General features: G+C 41.9%; 1 protein-coding gene across 3 annotated transcripts in view; it reads right to left on the reverse strand.

The window, feature by feature from the left end:
- Positions 1–20550, reverse strand: part of CAMK1D (calcium/calmodulin dependent protein kinase ID) — a 218001-nt gene that overhangs the window by 113329 nt on the left and 84122 nt on the right. For all 3 annotated transcript variants that reach the window (XM_064656495.1, XM_064656496.1, XM_064656497.1), the window contains exon 2: positions 11599–11730. In XM_064656495.1, coding sequence (XP_064512565.1) covers positions 11599–11730 — 132 coding nt within the window. The remainder of the gene's footprint in view (positions 1–11598; positions 11731–20550) is intronic.

Consider the following 20550-nt stretch of genomic DNA (forward strand, 5'->3'; position numbering starts at 1 on the left):
TAAGAAAACAGCTTCGGGTAAGAGTGCAAACTACGTCATCATAAGAAAGAAAATGAGAAACATATGGTTCTAATAGCAGGTGGAACTTTAAACAAAATCAGCAATTCAGCATCCTAATAGTAAATCAGAGCAAAGAGGGGAGAAAATCTCTACTTGCCAACCCCATCCTTTCAGGGTGAAGTTTGGTGATGAACTCTTGCCTGATCTTCCAATTTCTAGAAGGAAAACCAACTTAATGATACCAGCAGGAGAAAACCCCACTGGGTAAGATGCAGACCATGTTCCCCATCCTCTCACAGAAGTGGTGTTTTGGATTCCCTTGTTCTAGTTCTATAGCTACATGGAGAGAGGAGAGGGGACATGGCCAGTGCCTGCAGATTCTCTCTCTGCAGACTGAAGTCTGGCCTCAGGCACAGCAGCCTAAATCAGCAGTAACACCATAAAATACCCACTGTTCCCACTGATAATCCAGAGATGGCACAGAGCTCTATAGAAAAGCCAGGATCCTGTGTTGGCTCAGCTGAGCTTGAGCTACAAGACCACAAAGAAGGAGTGACTGCCTTTGGAACAGTGAAGCCACAGGTATGGGCTATGGCCCTTTTTCTAGATATAGCAATTCAGGAGGCACTGGGAATGAGGAAAGGGGGCTATGCAACACTTCTGCTGTGTATAAAGCCCTGAGTCCATATTGCATGACTGCACCAGACAAAGCCCTGCAATCCACATGGGTGACCTCAGCTTGTGCTTTCTTTCCCCTTTTGCTTTGGGCTGAGATTCTCAAGGGAGCCTCGTGGAGTCATGTAACCAAGTTCAACCACTTTGAATTTTCCTATTGACCAGAATAGCATTAGATCATATTACCCATGTCTATTTGTTAATGACGAGGGCTCGTTTACCCACATTGATGCCACATGGCTTGGACGTGTTTGTTGGACACCATAAATGGCAAGGACGATGCCTCCAAGACATAAACACTGTGGGACACACAGCAGCTTCACTCAATGGCAATTTTCTCATGTACACAAAAAAAACACAGAAGGAAAAGTTTCGAACTTCACAAGAATTTTTAGATTCCCTCCCACCAACCCATCTGTGGTAAATATAAAAGCAGGCAGCCATCGGTATTACTGTAGCACAGAAAGGGGCATACTGGCACTTCTGTATAAATGCCAATAAAAGCTGCATATTGGTGGATCGTGTCATATTTGTTGTGGCTCGCATAAGAGAGCATAACCAGAATAATGAAAAAGTCCTTTCCTCTTTGTTTTCAGTTAGAAATCCACCCCTCTCCCTTTTGAGAGCAAAGTTCTGAACAGCCGCTGTTTTCTCTTCTAATTATGAAGTTTGCAGCAGACATGGGAGTGACCAGATTGCTTTGGTCTGGAGAGATGCTTCTTGACAAAACATATTATGCCAAATGCTGCTGTTGCATGTGAACTCTTCTGCTTTTGGTGGAGGGGGGAAAAAAGTCTCAAACAGCTGAAAAACAACCCCACACCGATGTGTATTTTTTCAAACAAGTATTTCAGCATGAGTTTACTGTACTGAGAGAGCCCACTCCACCAAGGCCTGAATCCATTCCAGCAGCCTGCAGGGACTGGCTGCTTAGCTGAGGCTGTAAAGATATGTATGTGTAAGTCCAAAAAGGTCCCAGTTTAATCCCTGGTGCGTCAACCAAGACAGGAGATATCACAAAGGTATGAAGATATTTGAAGCAGGTTGTTATTCTATTTGGTGGGAACCAAACGGATTATATATGGAAATCTTGGACTAATCTCAGAAGGAGACAGTGCTGGTGTGCAAAAACATGTCTGGCACAGTTCATGTGATGCATTTGTCAGTTGGTTTTGATTCAGTATAGAGATATAATATATATTAGATTATTTGTGAAAGCTTCCTACTTAATATCTCTTCTCAAAATTATTGAACAAACTTTCAAGAAATAGAAATAAATTCTGCTAATTATATTTTTAAGTGCCTTCAAAGGAGAACGTATTATCCCTAAGAAAGCTTGAATTCACCCATGTCTACTCTCCTGGAGAAAAAAAAAAGGGGTAATAAAGGAGGCAAAAACATCCCTGTTTAAAGTAATGCTCCACAATTTTCATTTGATAAAATATCTGGCAAAGTAAAAGCAAAAGCTAGTTGTTACCTATCCTTAGGGAAATTATTTCATATCCAACTTACTAATACAAATTGTAGGTATTAAAACTAACAGGTTTCTGCACTTACAGAAAGTTAAGAGCTGTGCAATATAGCCCGATGTCTGATAGCCAGAGACACGGAAACATGGATGGAAGCATGGAAAATATCAGGCTTTAATTTGAAACCTGGCTTGATTAATAGGTTTAAAGTCCTATAGCTGCAGAAGCACAATCCTCTAGTACAGCCACTCTTAATTCAGTATAAAAATTATCTATTCTGATTAAGCCAATGCCTTATGAAAATAAGGCACAATTAAAGAATTAGAATTTCTGATTTAAAAAAGATAATCAGTGTTTAATTTGGAACAAAGTTGTCATTACTTCATTACTGCTTCCTTGGTCAAACTGATCACTAGGGCAGCCCACAGACTAAATAAGCGTCTTGTAGGTCTATCTTTCCTAAAAGATAAAATCCATATCTATAGATTTAATTTTTAAATTTTTTTTCCTTCAAAACTCCTAGTGAACACAAACAAAGTGTTGTATGAGTAAGCATTATAAGAAAAAACAATGCATATCACAGTTGACAGCTGCAGACTTAATTGGTCAAATACCAATTAATTTATGCAGCTGTGAGTTCAGGATGTACTGGATATGTTCCAAACACAGAGGCTGCTGTCAGGTTTAACCCAGTGCAGCTAAAAGTGGGATGAAATGCAAATATTTCCCCATTTTGTTGTGGTCAGAACCATCCCCCTTCCACCAAACTCTGGTTTAAGACACCTGGATTCATTACCTTAATGAGACACAAAACTTAACCGTGATTCATCTTCTATAAGTGAAAACAGGACGTGTAAGTTGTTGGTGTCTTACATGAGAAAAACCTGCCCACTGACAACATTACTGGTCTAATTTAATATAATGAAGGCCAAAAATACAGCAAGTTGTGTTCACAAAGCATTTTAGCATGCAACCATGAGCAAACAACTGCTTTGGACAAGGAGTACTCACGAAAACTGTCATTTCTGATAAGACTTCTGTTTCTACCTTTTTGAACTGACACTTTTGGAATACTTGTTCTTCCTCCCTGTACATTCTGATCTACTTAGAAATGCATATTTGATGATTTCCAGTGCAAGTGAGATTTGAGCTCAGATGCAGCTGTGTACCTTGAGGATGCTTCCAGCTGGCCAGATGATTCCTACCTTGCATTTACTTATTCTCCTTCATGCAGTGTTTCACAAATTATAACTCTACTTCACCATGCAGATACTCCAGTATTTTATGAGTTACTGCCATGGATTTTAACAGCATGAAAGTAAGACAAAGGATTATCCGTTGAGGTGTTTGGACTACACATGTGAAACCTTACCCATCATCAAAATACGGTCATCTTGAGGTTAGAAATTAGCTGGTTCCCACCAGCACATCACAACAGCTTGTTACAAAACACTGAATTCCTCTAGTTCAAGACAAAGTTAGAGAATACAGGCAAAATGCAATAGGTCGGTAATATTTAGACAAGGACATCTTCACTTTGCTAATGCCACGAGACCTTTAAATGGCCTTTCATATGTCTTCCAAATGAAAAAAATTACTTCCATGGAAAAAAGAAAAACAAACTTAGTTTTGGACAAAGCGTTCCATATTATGAAGAATCTCGGGAGAGAAAACAGAAGAAGTAGTATTTTGCCTAACGAAGCCACCTAGAAGTACATCCTTAGCCACTTTTAGGCACGAACACATCCTTGAAGATCTGAGTTGCAAGAACTGGTGAAAATGCTTTCACTACTACCAAAGGCATGTGCTTGCAAATGAGGTAACTCTTAGCTTTAAACATGTGAATGTAACACAGGCAGACCTTATGCATCCAGATATAAAGCTGAGTCCTTTATCGAACTGTTAGATCTTATTAAAGAGTCTTTATGCATCTTAACAATTCTTTCCTTTTAGGTAACAGAAAATGGCACATATAATCAGATACTTGTACCACTGAAACACAATTGTAACCATCTTACCAAGTATTAAACACTGGGAAATAGGGTATATATTCTCATTCTTCAGCTAAGTGCTCTGAAAGGACCCTGGCTTTGTTATTACAGCTATACACAAGACAGGATACCCAGGGAGGTGGTCGCAGCACCAGGCCTGACAGAGTTCAAGAAGTGTTTGGACAATGGTCTCAGGCACATGGTGTGATTCTTGGGGTGTCCTGTGCAGAAGTAGGAGCTGGACTCAATGGTCCTTGTGGGTCCCTTCCAGCTGAGGATGTACTATGATTCTATGTAGCACAGAAGCAGACATCGCCTAAAGCTGACAAAGCCATTCTGCTAACTTGAATCCATCTTAGAACAACTATTTCAGAAAGCAGCTGTTTCTTCCATAACACATGGAATTATTTTAAAAATCAGCACACTGAGTGACGATGTGCTCCCATCCCCTCTGACCAGCACCCTCCTCCCAACACAGATATGCCATTTTTTGAGATGAGTCAGGGTATGGGGTGACCTTGAAGAACAACAGTTATGCAAGGGAGATCTGGTAAACCATCACCACCCAGAAGAGAAGACAGCTGTGTTGTCACCCAGCAATTACAGTGAAATGACTTAGCCCACAATAACCTCCTTGAAGGAACACAACTGTCTGGGTATGCAGAGCACGAAGGGGGCTCAGACACAGAAACGCCACACACTATCCCTGAAGGTAGACCCAGCACACTGCATGTAAATGGAACTGTGCAAGACCAGAGAAGATACAAAGGATTTTGTTTGTGTTTACAACTTCAGAGGGGATTTTTTTTCTCTCTCATTTAATGTATTTTAAGGATTTTTAAGATGCATTGATCTGTTTCCCTACATCTGCTTACATCTAATCTAGCATGAAATGCAATCCAGGCAGTCCTGGCTGCAAAGTCCTTCCCCGAAAAGTTTCCAGCATCTTAGTGATCAAGAATGGTGTCAGCTTTGTTTCAGGTTTCACGTTTTTTTCACTTGGATAAATTCTTTGCAGAAGAATGATTTACTTAACAAGGAGCCAACTGCTAGTGCCAAGGCAGAGCTGTCCTGTGCCATATCCACATATAAAGGGTCATATTCCTTTTCGCTTGAAACTGGAGAAGGGCAATTCATCCAGTCTGCATCTCTTTGATCCAGGAGATGATCTCATGGTTTAAGCTGATGTCAGCCTCCAGGCATGCCCAACTGTCCCCCTACCCTGAAGCATTTTTATAGATCCTGGCTCCTTTCCAAGCCTGCCTGCCTCCCTAGCAGGGATGCCTGAAGAAGTGCCCAGCAGTAAGGGCAGCTCCATGGGCAGGCACTGAGGTCCCGCCAGGCATCCAGATCAGCCCAAAAGATGCCTGGGGCAGTGATGAAGCATACCCATGTGTGGTGCCAGGAAATATATTCTCGGAAAGGCCCTACCCTTCCACCACTGACATCAACATCATTAATGGCACCACCCCGTATCACCCCCTAAGTGGTGGCCACATCTGAGCAGCCTGAGTCATCCTTGGGGTTTCAGAGCCCCAGTGCTTTTTGGGATGCCCTGATTTTGCAGCTGGCAGAGCTTGGAGCATGGCAGCACAGGGAGAGCAGAGTCAGCCTTCTGTCACTCCAGCGCAACTGCAGTGCTATGAGCAAGCCAGGTTTTAACAAGTAAATCTACATAAAAGCTTTCTCTGAAAGTGATTACTTAATATAACAACCAGCTGTCTCTCCAGTTCTTGCTGAGGCAGCCTATCTTCTCACCATTATTCAGAGAGGGGAAAAAATAGGGGAAAAAATAAAAAAGCAGAAAGCCTATTTTGTCTACAGGGTAAGCAAAGCATCAGATGATACCTGACAGACAGAGATGACAAGTGCTTTTTTAATTTTTTTTTTCTTCCCTAGCCATTCCATCCATTTCTTGACAGTAAAAAGAGCTCTTATTTCTGGGGTGCAAAGAAGTAATTAGTCATTAATCCCTTAAATTCAATCCCATAGCTTTTTGTGCATCAGCTACACAATCTAACTACCATCACTTTTATGTTAGTACTCAACTGTGTGACCTCACACAGAAAAATAATTACCATAGGAGAACATCAGTGGGCACCAGAAGAGCCTCCAGACTGGGAAACTGGAGTATGGGTCTTCAAGGGCTGTATTTTTTGACCCAAAGACTTGAATAGATGGGCCTGTCCCAGAAAGTCACTGAAGAACATTCATCTGAATTAATTAAATGGCAGAATTTATGTTAGGGCACATTAAACTTCTGCATGGCCAATTTTATTCAGAATTAGTGTGGCCTTTGATTCTGAGTTAAATTGCACAGAAGAGTTTAATAAGAGGTAACTAATGTGTTTCAAAACTAAATTTGGATTCATCTTCCCAGAGGCTATGGGGTTAGCTCCGGAGGGATGGGGCCTTACAGAGACAGGAACCTGGGACAGAGAGGTTTTACAGGGATCTTGTCAATGGGCCGCTGAAAAGGAGCAGAAAGGCTCGATTTATTTAATTATCCTTTTAGCCTTCATGTAAATCTTGAGAAGGAGTGATTCTTCCACATTTGTTATCAAGGGTGTCCTCTTTAACACCAGGTACTGCACTGCCTTCCAGGATGGAGAACGGGGCCCCTCTGACCATCATTTGATTTATGAGAGAGCAGGAGCTTCCACACTTTCACCCACATTAGGAAAACTTTTCATTGCTGCTTTTTGTTTAGCTCTGTGATGGGTACAGCCCTGAGCTCCCAGATTTTACTGGAGGATGCCTCCCCTCCTCTCTCCCTCAGCAGCAGCTCCTGGCTGTAAGTGCAGGCATTCAAGGAGTGAGGCAGAGCCAGGGCATGAATCATTGCATGAACACCCCACCCCCCTGTCTTCCAAGGAAACAACAATGGAAAGCACCAGCAGAATTTTAGTTGACCTGCTAGGAACAGTTCCCTCAAGCTGTTTCACAGGAAAAGTAGCTTCAGACCCCAATAAGACATGGATCTGATTTGTAACAAGGAATTTAACAGTGCCTCTTCCAGAGGATATAGGAGAGTAAAGAGGAGGGGGAGAGCATAAGAGATACCTAAGTAGTTTAGAAATTATTTTTAAAATCCCTGTTCAGCAGAAACTATCTAAAGCAGAGTATGATTTACTAGATAAATAGTATTGCTTAACAAGGCACTTTCATGTGCACATTACTACCATTAAGCAATCAATACATCTGGGTGCAGGGCTACACACAGTTTATTGTTCCTTCCTTTGCTTTGCTCTGACTCAGCACTGAGTCTGTATGATTGTGCAGGTATTACCCACGGTAACAGAGAGTTTCTGCTTATAAATAATGGTGTAGGTAAGAAATAAAACCCCAGAACAAAATCAACAAGCAAATCAGGTATGTTTCCCTCTGACTCTTACAAGCATTGTTTTTTTCTTTTTTTCTATTTAACTAGAACCTCAGATTGCTGCTTCTCCACAGCCCAACTCTTCACACCACGTACTTCCCTCAGGAACCTGTCTAGCAGATGATTCCTCTTTCAGCGTGTTCACACCTGCACAATTACCATAAGTGGAAGAAATTTCCGCTATTCTACAGCAAACAATAGAAAGGATCACATTTCTCTTTCTGCTCAAAACCAGAACACAGTTGTTTTCAGGGCAGGTTATGAAATTCCCCACATGTCAGGTCAGAAAAAGTCTGTGTCACACAAAGGCGTCTGTGTGCTGTTGTTCCCCACAGCCAGGTAGTTAATGGAGCTGTGATAGTCCTGTCCTAGAGATCCCATTTTCTTCCTCAAACAGATTCTAAACCACAGCATGTTTTCCATGTCTTAATGTCTTAACTGAAGACATTAAGAAGACTCCTCTCCTGAGATATGGTACCAAACGCAGCTGTCCAGTGGGACGCTCACCCTGCTCTGAAGCTTTCTTTTAGGCCTGAGCTCTGCAAGGTGAGTTCAGCCTCCTCACCAATTTCACTGGAACCAATAATTCTCTAAAACTAGACACATGCTTAAATGCTTTGTCAGGCTCTGGCTCCTGGATTAACTGCAGACTCAATCTCTCCCAGCACAGCACTCGACAGAGAGCTCCTTCCCACTCTGTCCCCACCCATCCGAGTCTTCGGGGAATGTTGCCATGGATTTCCACGGGACACAAAAGAGTCCATATTGGAAGAACCCTGTTAAGGTTGCTAGGCGTAAATATTGACTTAACGGCTCTTCCGCCTTTTTTCTTTTTTAAGAACAGATTTGTTGGCCATGGCTGGAAAAACAGAATTATGGAGTATGCATGATTCACTCTGGCACTCACACAAACATGCAGATCAGTTGGCTGGCAGCTCTCTCCTCTGTTAGCAGAACATCGCTTCTAAAATGTGTCATTTTGTTTTGGCACCAAGAGCATCCGAGCCCACAGACAGAGAGATAAAATCTCCTACCTTCCATGTACTTCACATAGGGATCACTGACCTTCCCCTACACAGAGTATAGGATTAATACTTCCAACAGCTTTTTAGTTCAGACACACAGAAGGACTGACAGAAGTTCTTCTTTCACACTAAAAGCCCAGCTCAGAAACCTCCCCTGTCACACCCACTCTTCAGTGTCTGCTGACACAAGAAAGGACAGGAAAATAAATGCAGGTAAAACTGTTTATTCAAAAGACTTTTGAATAAAGGCTGTTTCACAGACAAGAAATACTGAGACAGACAATAACTCCTGTGACAGAAGGGAAGCAGCAGAGAGAGGGGACCTAAGGCTTTTGGTCACTGGATTCATGCTTTCATCACCAGAGTCTACTGCCTGTAGTACTCCATGCACAGACCTTTAATCCTGAATTTTAAAAATGTTATTTAAAATATGACCTCAACACACAACATAATTCAAACTTTCTTCCATATTGATTCTGCCAGATCTGAACGATTTGGCAGGACTGGCAGGGCGACAAACCTTCACCAGTGCAGCCTGAGGATGCAAAGTGTAGGTGGCACTTGTGTGTACTGATCCTAGACACGCCAGCACAATCACTGACTGTCCCTAAAAACCTGCTCGCCACACACAGGGGCATTAGCAGCTCACACAAGAGTTGGCAGAAGCTGCAGGGAGTATATTCAAGATCCCCCAGCTGACCCCCATTTGACACACAACCAGGGGAACTCAATGAGAGTTGCCTTTCACAACACTTGACAGATATCTGCCAGAAAGCACAGAGCTTATCAGGAGGAAGACAAAAATCTAATGATTGAACATAGGGGGAGAAAGGCCAGTGTCAGACAAGAGATCCCACTCTGACGGATCACAAGGAGTTTGCCTGCATTTTAGCTAGGCAGGCTGTCCTTTGGGACTTTTATCCCATCAGAGTTTAAGCACCCTCAAAAGACATAATGCAAAACCAGAAAGGGAAACACATGCGTGCATTTACGTTTGCTTTGCATCCATCCCCTGCCTCTCTACACCTTCCTCTCAGGGCACAGGGACCAATTCCTCCTGCCAGACATGCTCTGTGCACATCTCCTTTAGAAGAGGTTCTTCTTAATGGCACATTAAGGCTGTGGCCACCTCACAGCTATGCAGGGCAGCCCAGGGCTCTGGCATCCCACTCAGTCATCAGACAAATTAGCCTTCCCCACTCAGTGTTAAGCTTTCAGAAACAAAAGCAAGGACACTTAGATACCTTTGGAGCTTAGCAACAGATGCTCAGGATCCATTCAACCTGCCTCAAATCTATTTTTACTGACAGCTTTTGAAGCAGAGAATTCATTGAACAGAGAAACAGGTTGATATCTCCTCTCCTCAACTGTATGCAGATCTACTTTGTTATTTTCTAAACGTTTCCTTGGTGGCACATACAAATTCAATTCTGCATCTGCAAGCAAGGATGTCTATTTTCAGAATAAAGGCAATGACATGCAAAGTTTGTATTAGCAACAGCTAAGTAGAAGAATCCGGGGGAAAAAAAAAAAGGAAAAATCTCTTTTAAGGTCCTAACGTGCATAGGACAAGAGACTGAGTAGATCTAATTGCATGAAATTAAGGAATTTTCCGCCTACTCACTCTCCTGCCCTTGCAGCTGGAATAGCAAAGTCCGGGTGCTGCCTCCTGGTTTCTCAGGAAATTGTTTGCAGGGAACAGAAACATTTCACAACAAAGAAGCAAGAAATAATCTAAATGATTTCTCTGCTTTACCAGCCTAGGTTCAAGGCTGATGCAAGACAATTCTTACTGCATGTCGATATTGCTGCTCTTATACCCCACAAATGAGTACCAGGGGACAAACCCATACACATAAAGACTTTTTCAAGCTGTGGTTATTGGTCATAATTATCTGGTTATGGAGATGGCAACGGCTGAGTTTTATGACAGGTTCTCAATAACTCTACACAGCAAGACAACAGGCTGCATTTGTCACTGGGTTTACATTGTACTGACCTGAGGTGGCCCAGCAATGGAAAAGCAACTGCTACAAATGCTTGTAGCTCTTTGGAGCCCCATTTATGTCCTCCACTTAAGAGGATCCCCTCTGTCTACTGAGGTGGCTGAATCTGCCCTTGAACCAGCTCCTTTGGCTTAGGCTGTCTGAGCATTTAGTTCATCCAGGTAGATTTTAGGATCTGTTCTGTCACACAGTGCCCACATGATCGGCCATCAGCTTTGACATGACCAAAAGCTGGGGCAAGAAGTCCCACTTGGGACAGCAGTGCAGCAGGAATCAATGTTCCAGTCCAACATAGAGTTCTATATAATTGTACTGCCTTTAACTCAATGAGAATTTAGGGTACTTTTAGAAGTTTAAAACAAACTACATGAACTAATCCTACAGTGACCAATCTCTCTCCATTTCCTAGAAAGAAAGGCAAGGGTGATGAGTTCAGATCCAAATGTCTCAAATCAGGTGAGGTGAATCTGTAAGATGAGGAAGAGATAAGATCAAGCCTCTAATGACTACAAGGAATTCATAGCAATTGTGAAATGCCTTTTTGTTATGCATATGTTCCAGCCACAGTGAGGAAAAACTTCACACTGTGGACAACACCGATAAATCTCCTTCCAGAAGTGGCAGAGGTACCTCTCCATGGCACAGGTTACCACCATCTCCTACGACAATCCATAGCATGTCATAATTTCAGAGCACTTAGCATACAGAATGTTTTATGCATTTGAAAATTATAACCTGCTCTTCCTCTCCTCAAAGCCCTTGACACAACTGCTGATATTATTAGTGGATAAGGACTTCTTAAAGCATCAAAGACTTTACTGCAGCCTAACTCCTCTTCTTTCCAACTTTGCAGTCAGTTGGTTGCATTAACACAAAAGAGAACCAGAGCATTTCTCGAAACGTTTTCAGCACCATTTAAACTCGGGTCATCTTGTCTGCCTGTGACGGGCTGAACAAACTATCAGTCACATTTGTCAATCACTGTTCCTGCTCCTTAAATGCAAGAGTCTAATTGAAGCAAAGAGGCAGCAATGAAGGTCTGATACTCACTTTCTGAGCACTGCAATTTCATTCTCTATGCTGCTTTCCTTTCCCTTCAGTGCCTTCTTGGGAATGCACTTGACTGCAAAGAGTTTCCCACTTGCTCTCTCTTCAGCCAAAACAACTTCGGAGAATGCACCCCTGAAAGAAGAAAGGAAAAGCCATGGTTTAAAGTGGTGCTTTTTCTTTGAAAGCTGTTCACTGAAACACAACCATCAAATATAGTTCTGGTGTTTTTTGAAAGCTGCTCTTGTTAATCACAGCAATGGCATGACAAGCATCTTTCTTTGCCTTTACAAGCATATGCAGACATTTACACTCAGACAAAACATTAAAGGCTTACCAAATACAACAATTTTATAAAAAAAGCATAGTCCACCAGAAATATAAGCAAAGCTTGAAAATGAGAAAGTACCATTTCTGCACACAGGGGCATGGACCACAGCCTGGCTGCTGACTAGGCAGATGATGTACTTTTCCCCTTTCCAAGATTTTTGGAGGTTTAATTCACCTAGAAGCACAAAGCCCCTAGGATTGAGATACACCACTGCCAAGAGTGCTCCTGGTTCCTCAGTCACCACAAGAGGTCAGGGCCCCCACTCTGGACCTCCCTGGCAGCCCAGAGCATCTCCTCATGTTGGCTCAACCCTGACTCAGGCGGGGAAGCAGAGTCAGAATTTCTCTATGTATGCAGAGTTATTCCACAACACAAACTGATGTGTGTAACCACTAAAGCCAAAGAATTAGATTAAATCACAAATCCAAACGTTGGCCTTAATAGCAGCCTCCCTATGGTTACCCTAGAGAGGATTACACAAATAAAGAAACATCATCACTGCAGCCAGTTGCTAATTGCCAAGAGTGGGCAGTGCCTCTCCTTCATTAGGTTATTTCCTAACAGTGTATTGTTTCTTGCACTCTCAATGCTTCCTCCAAAGCATCTGGACCTGACTGAGAAGAGGCCAGGAAAATGTTACAGTCAGTGCTATATACACATTTTTTGGTTCTTAAGAGTTTTTTGAGCATTTGAGCATCACTCAGACACTGCTACTCTGGACTTTGCTGTGCTACATTAGGATCATTCTTATATTCTGGAACTTGTTTAACAGCAAGGTACTGGGCAAGAGAGAGCATTGGCCTGACAAGAAACAGCAAATCTTTGCTCCTATTCACCAAAACCTCCTCCTGAAGCACCCACTTTGTCCAAGAGAGATCAGGTCCAAGGACTTATCTAACCCGATGACAACTGAAGGGTCAGGTTGAGCAATATGGTCTAGTGAAAGGTGTGATATTGTATTGAATTGCCCATTGCATGGTACTGAATCTTTAAAATTCCTTCCAACTCAAACCATATTTTGTTTCTACAAAATAAAAATGCTCTTTCTTTTATAATTCCCCTCATCAGCAGATTATTCTGTTCTCCTACATAGCTCTCTCTGATAAATTCTCAGGAGCATGCTGAGCAAACCCAACCACACTCTAACCTGCTCTTAAAAGTTTAATGTTTGATCACAGCCTCATTTTGCTACCACCAAGTTTCTCCAGCTTTCATTACCCACAACTTCTGCTTATCTAGATGTTTGTGGATAAACAAAAGCATTTCCTTTCCTGGCCAGCCTCCTCCTTTTTTGTCATGCACTTCGATGACACAACCAGGCGGCTGTGACCTCACCATCGGTTCCTGAGTTGCAAAAGAGCCAAATGAATCATTAAGCCTGTGGATAAGTGGATAAGCAAAAGGAAGAGACTGATGCTTTGGAAAGAAAGTGCTTGCTTATTCAGAAATGCTTTTGCAGCCAGCAGTGATAGGGAAATAGTGATAGGAAGTTTAGGAATGTACAGAGAAAGACTTTTGCACACTGTTACGGCAGATGTTTGACAGATTGTCTACACAGGGCAGTGAACCTCTGAACCAAGAACATTTTGCATCATTTTTACTAAAAAGGACAGACTATGACCACATTTATGCCACTGAGTACTAGAATGATTCACTGTTTCCTGCTTTGAGTATAATCTACCATAGCACATCAGAGCATCATGGGCTCCAGTCTAGGATCCAGCCAAGTGATCCAAAGGGCTTGCACAAATAAGCCACCCAAAGTGTTTTTAGCAACCTTTCTTTGGTTTCCTCTTATCAACAGTCCGAGTAACTTTATTTACCAAATGAAATTTTCATCCTGACCTTCATCCCTGGGACAGCCAGACCAGAACTGCAATAAAATCCTTTTGCTGGAAAACTCTAAGACCTCTCGGTGCTTACCAGTTTTGGTTACAGACCAAAGCATTCTGAAACTCACAGTTCTATGCTCCTAGTTCTATTTCATGAACCCCTTTAAGTCCCATCTGCTTAAGCTTTCAACACTGCACTTCACTCCACCTGTGCCTTGAACAAGCTTTTTGCCTTCAGTTAAATGCTGTGAGAAGCAGCATACACATACCAGTCCTTTACCAATCACACAGCTCTCCCAGTGTTTACGATATTATAAAAACACAGGGAGCTCCCATCTCAATCTGGATTTCATTGCTGTTTTCAGACAACAAAATGATGGAAGTCCCTTTATATCCCTCTGTGCAAGAAAGCTAGCTTTGGGAAATTACTCTATTTTAGCTGGCTTCATCATTTTGCTGGATTTCTTTCTTTGCTTACCAGGATAGACATGGGTTTCACTGGCTGGAAAAAGCCCCTGTGAATTTAAATGAAATTTTTTTGGGAAGCTCTGAGATACTCTTAAACCCAATGCCATATCTCCTTAATAACCTTTCTCATTAAAGCATGAAATAAGCTGAAGCTCAGCTAAAATGTTTGCTCACATGTCAACCCTGGGCACTGACAGGACACTATTTTACATTGATTTTTGTATGAGGCCATGGCATAAAATTGCTGGTGCTGGGAAGAGCCCCCAGGCAATGCAGGGAGAGAGCTGGAGTGGATCTACCGGGAAGGCAGGAGGGTGATTTGAGGAGGCAGATGTGACTTAGTCTGCACTATCCTGAGCACTGTAAATGCTCCTGTGTTCACAGAGCAAGGGAGTGGGGCAAAGCAACAAGTCAATGCACAAAATAAAGTTAAGTGAAGTGCTGGAAGGAAAGAGAAGGGAGGGAACAGATGCAGATAGGGATCAAAGTGTTACATAGAGATTCAGATGCATAAGGCAAGAAGAAAGAAATGGTAGGAGGGAGCATCAGCAGGGGAAAGGCAGCAAAGAGACTCCTGGAGTCTGCTGGAGTCAGGGAAGAGTCAAAAATAATACTGAATAGATGGGCAAGCAATTACCATCATTTCAAACTTGCAGCTGAATTCATCCACCCTTAATGGCTCAGTCCAGCCTCCACTAAACCCCTCTTGGCTCACACATGAATAGATAAATAACAAATAGAAAGTCAGAAAGACAAGGCTGCTTGTTTTCATGCTAACTGCAAAGTATCCTACAGCAAAATTCCCCACCTCCACAAAAAAGTTCCCCAGAACCACCAGCGTGGCAGGCTTGCTAAAGAAGAAATTTTTTTCCTTAAAAAGAATTATTATGGCCTTTAAAATCATGATTAATGAAGGAATCTGTTTATCTCCAAGAATTTATTACAATTCTTTATTGAGGGCTAAAAATTAGTTGTGTACAAAATTCTGTAAAGAAGTTTGGGTTCTGAAAATATTGCATTTTACACGATCAATGTGACAGGACTTTTTGTTTCAAGGGCATGGCTTCCATTAAGCATCATCAAACAGTGTTACACAATAAAAAGGAAAAAAAAATAATACAGGAGACATTAGGCAACCAGAATGCTACAGGTCTGCAGCTCAGAGAGGGCTCTGGATTAAAACCCCACTTCTCCTAGCAAGTACCACATGGTGTTTATAACGATGTGATGTTCCCAAGAACTGACCTATATGCTTGTATTTCCATTATCATCACGCTGAGCCTAAAAGAGACTCATAAACCTTCTTGGTCAGTCTTGCATTTTGAATCATGAGGTTTTATCCAAAATGTCATGCATGGAAAAACAGGATTTCTGTGAAGGACACAAGCAAATGAGGATTTTTTGATTCTGTGAAATACCAAGGAAGGTGTTTCTCTGTGAAAATTTTTGGGGGGAGTTTTATTTTCTTCCTCCCCAAAAATATGGACCAAAAAGAATTTTCACACTCTCACATAGATTTATGATTTTTTTAAATAGAGGAAAGAGGTTAATTGATTAAAAGTTACGATTTTAAAGGTGTCTGCAATGGTTGGGATGTCCCATTCCTTTCAGATGGAAAAGAAGTAATTGCAACCTTTCCAACACGCCCAGGGACCCACTCTTTGCCTCTCTGAAGAAGGGCTTCAAGATCCTTCAGGAACTTTCCTTGTCCTGCTTGGAGATTATAGCAAACAAATAAAAAAGTATCATGGTTTTGAGGAAGTAGGACAGTGGTGGAAATGGGTAAATGAGAAACTTCTGCAAAATGAAACCACCTTTAGCTGCCAAAATACATGTGCAGCAACAACCTATTTCTGAAAGCTTTGACCATATTATCATTTACCCCAGAGGAACTACTCTTTTCACACTTCCAATTAAGCCATGGAATAATTTTATGATTTAGATCATTTCTATATGAATTAGGAACAATGCAAGAAATAAAAGAGGTTAAAGGACTTGATGGGTGACATTGAGATAATGGCCAGTTCTAGAGGGCACTTAAGGTGTTCTGACTTCTCACCCCTTTGCACACACCTGGACCATGCAGTATCCTATGGGATGACAATCTTTTATAGTTTCAATTAATTTAAATTATTTCTCATTCAGTTACTTGATCTAGATTTAAAGATTAGAATTTCAAGATTAACACTGGAATATGAATGGGATTCATACCCAAACAGACTGGTTTTTCTATGAGAAAGCAATGGCAGCAAGGCTAGGCTATCCTGCAGATCAAAGCAAAATAAAGAACAAATAACTTTCTCCTTCTTCTGTTTGAACTACAGCTTAATATGAACACTGAAATACAATGGACAGCATATACTGTGACAGCAAATCTGTTCTCATTCAACAAAAAAACTGCCGTCACAAAAATACTGACAAAATGAAGATGAAGAGTTGATGGGGGGGACAAAACTTCATTTTTTCCATTCGACTTCCATGTCGAGCAGTTTTCCACTGCATTAGCAGGTGTTCTGTCACACTAAATCAACAGACATAGCCAGGAAACAGATTTCACATCTTCAGGCTGCACATAGCTAATGTTCTTAATTAGGATACAGTTGGCTTTCCGTGTGTACTTTGCCCCAGCCAAACCATGGAAAAAAAAGTAGTGAACACTCATATAATCTGAAAAATACACCATGTCCACCGTGAAGATCATCCTGAGACAGGAGACTGCGTAAAAGCGAGACCAACAAAATTAAAGGTAATTTTCGTAGTGAAGCCTTGGCAACCACACTCAAATTCTGCTCCTTGACTCCACAGAGAAAGGTGATTTTGCACTGCACCACAAACAGAGGCAAGTATGTAAGAAAAAAAATCTTCAATTCCATTTTCAGATTTGTGGGATGAGCTCAGGCTATTTTTTTTTTTTTAATTTTCTACTCAGTTGTTTCTGTACACACCTCTTCACTCTCCTCACACATGATCCAGGTACAACCCAGCATAAACCCAAACTAAAGCTGAAAATAAAGTTTTTCATTCCAAAATCACATCCATCAATGACAATATTGTATTGACAATAGCTGCATGAAAATGAATTTACAATGTAATTTTCAATAGCTCAGTGATGTCTGAGTGGAAATTTAACAAAATCAAAGTGTGGAGGGTGCTTTTAGAGAGCCAGGAGGAAAGGAAAAGGGTTTGGGGACTGTGTCACACATGGTACAGAACCCAGATATCCCTACACATTCCCAAGAACTGGATATAAATTTATGGGAAAAGAAACACAGTGACTAATCTAGTTGCAGCCATCCATTCTTTAGAGCACAAATGCTTTTTCTAGCTATTTTCATTCATCAAACACACAGTTCCAGCCCTGCAGCCCCTTCTATGGCAATTCTTCCCCTGCCTGGGCAAGAGCACAGCAACTGGGATCACTGTATTAACACTGGTATTTTTAGCCTCACTACTCATTTAACTTCCACTAAGCCACCCAGCCACAATTGGAAATGCTGTTTCCTACCTTGGGGCCCAGTGAATGTCTGCTCACCACAGAGTCCTGCCCTGGGCTGTGTCTGACCCTGGTTCCCCTCTCCAGGGCTGATTCTGATCCCCACCCAAAGGGATGACCCCATGGAGATGCCTGATGCCCGGGGGTGGGGCTACTATTATCCCATTACTGATGATAAACGGCACTTCCCACTGTGCCAAAATGCTGTTGCTGTAGCCTGATGGACACTCAAACGATGGCAAGGGGAAAAAGTACCCTTTTCTGGGTGTTCCTGTAGCAAGGAGCTTCTTTCTGGAGCACTGACACGCTTCTCTCTGCCCTGAGCCACTGCCCCATGGCAATACCCTCAGCATTTTGTCCAAGTTAGGTTACATTAAAATCATTGGGGTCCTTCAATGACCACACACTTCCCCACAATGCAAGAGGACCCTGGGAGTCACCATGCCCAGGAATGGGCAGCACATCCCCAGCTCCAGACTCATCTTTCCAGTCACTTTGTTGCTCCCCCTTTAACACAATTTTTGGGACAAAGTAACCACAGCAGTACCAAGATCTCTGCTGGGATTTATAACCATGACCATCACAGAGACACCCCACGATATCATACTGCAGGTAGAGCTTCTTCCTTCCCCTCCTTATAAACCAGTTTGGTTTCCTCCCACCATTGCAGGGTGACTTGCTGAGAGAGAATGAGCAGCAAAAGCTTTCATCTCGTGTAGTCCCTGAAAGTTTTTCTATTTGTTTGGATTTAACTTCCATTTCCTTGGGTACTATTATCTACAATTACAACAGCTTAGTGTTTTGACAGTTTTTGTCACCAGAGTCAGCTGCAAGAATTTTAATGACAATTTGAGGCTCATAATTTCTTTCGGTTTAGCTACTCAGTATTTTATAATCTCAGGGGGAGAAAAGAAAACAACAACAACAAAAAAAAAGACCCCATCAAAAGAACTAGAATTAAGATTGGAACTCCATGTCAGCTACTTAAAGGAAAGCTACTCAGAGGAAAGATACTTCTATGAAGTCAGAAAACAACAAAAAAGTAGCACATCTTAAAGCATGAATTTATAACAATATAGTCAAGGTGGTTTCCTTCACAACTCTGCCTCTTCCCCTGGACCACCTATACCAGAACACAACCACATCCTTAATGAGCAACAATCATTTTCATTCAAGGAAAAATTGCTGGAAGCTATTTAAACCATTCTGTAGTGGAAATTAGTTTACTCCAGCATGAATTTCAAGGTCACAGCAGGGCATGGCACACACCACTAGCACGCCTTATCACTGAGGAACTCCCTTCCCTTCCTTCAAACATGATGCTGAGAGGCACCAGCAAAGGTGCCACACTGCTCCCTTGCACCCTTGAACACCTCTCCCTGCCCACCACCACGAGCCAGCTCAGCTCCAGCTTTAAGGGCCAGCAGGGAAATGCCAATTTGAGACCTGTGTTGTAATGCAGGCAGGAGAGCAGAGCACTGCTGGGATGGCTCCCAGCCACGCGGATGGGAATTCCCACGGTGCTTGGGACACTCCAACACACACTCCAGGCACCAAAGCACATCATCAAGGAGACTTCCAGGCAAGAAAAGCCATCATATGCAGAGCAGAATGAGGCACATGGGCTTCAGTGCCATAAAACTTGGATTCAAAGATGAATGAACCACACAAAGCACAGAAATTAAGCCAAAAAGAAAAGCTTCTGAAGAACCTCTTCCCCTTCTGAGATGCACTAATTTGTTTTAGCTGCCTGGTGTATGCTAATTTAATAGGATGCTATGCAGTCTGTTCTGAGACAGTGATGCATGGATGCTAAAAAGGGAAACTGGCCCAGCTCAGATCCCCAGTCATGTTTGTTATTGCAGTCCTCTTCTTTCCTGAACTGTTTGCTCCTTTCTGATTAATCCTGACCCCTATCAGAAAGGGAAGTATTGTCTTTAGAAGCCTATTACATTTATATTACATTGTCTGTGGCAGTCACAGTAGAACTATACAGAATTAAAAGAAAACGTGCAGTTCTCTGTGCTGAGAACTTCCTTCCATTATATACTTGACAAATGAGCTGTTAAGCAGGTTTTTTCTCTCCACTGATGATCACTTTCTTTCCAAAGTGAATATTTAAGTACCTTTTTTCCACTTTCATTTTTTAAGTCAAAAGGAGCTCATTGTCTCCCAGGGTTTATCTGATGGCAGCATTCTCACAAGAAAATAACCTTTTTTTCTTCTAATAATGACCTCAAACCTTTCTTGAGGCAGAAGTGATCTCCATAATTATTTTTTTTCAAAGCATTTCCCTATTCTGACACTGATAAATGCAGGGTCTATTATTTCTGGAGATCTTATCTGGACGTATAAAGCAGATTACACCAATTTGAAAAAGCATGTTTCTTCTTCTTCCACATGGAAACTTAAGAAAAGATCTGGCACACCGTGGCATTCTCCAAGATTTTGCCTGGAACAATTTTTATGTTCCTTCTAAAGAGTTCTTTAATGAAGACGGAACTAGCCCCTGCCTAAATGTCAAATAGCTTTGCAGTTGGGTCTAAACCATGGCAAATTTTCAGTTAGCCAGGAATTTTTGTCTAAAGGTGTCTGGACCTCCACAGATCCAAGTTGCAAAAGTCTGCACAGCACCTCATTCACTTGGGTGGCATTTATGTCTCTATAAAATAAAGCCACAATATCAGTTCTGGTAGTCTTCCTCAGTGGTGACAGGCAAAGAGTTGTATCACTTGACCTGTGACTTTCAAACACCAACCCCATCTTTCATGAGCTGTTCTGGCCACACTACAGATGAGGGACTTGAGTAACAGGAACTAAATGGATCGGTA

The sequence above is a fragment of the Pseudopipra pipra genome, chromosome 5 (genome assembly GCF_036250125.1).
Source record: "Pseudopipra pipra isolate bDixPip1 chromosome 5, bDixPip1.hap1, whole genome shotgun sequence".
Classification (NCBI taxonomy): Eukaryota; Metazoa; Chordata; class Aves; order Passeriformes; family Pipridae; genus Pseudopipra; species Pseudopipra pipra.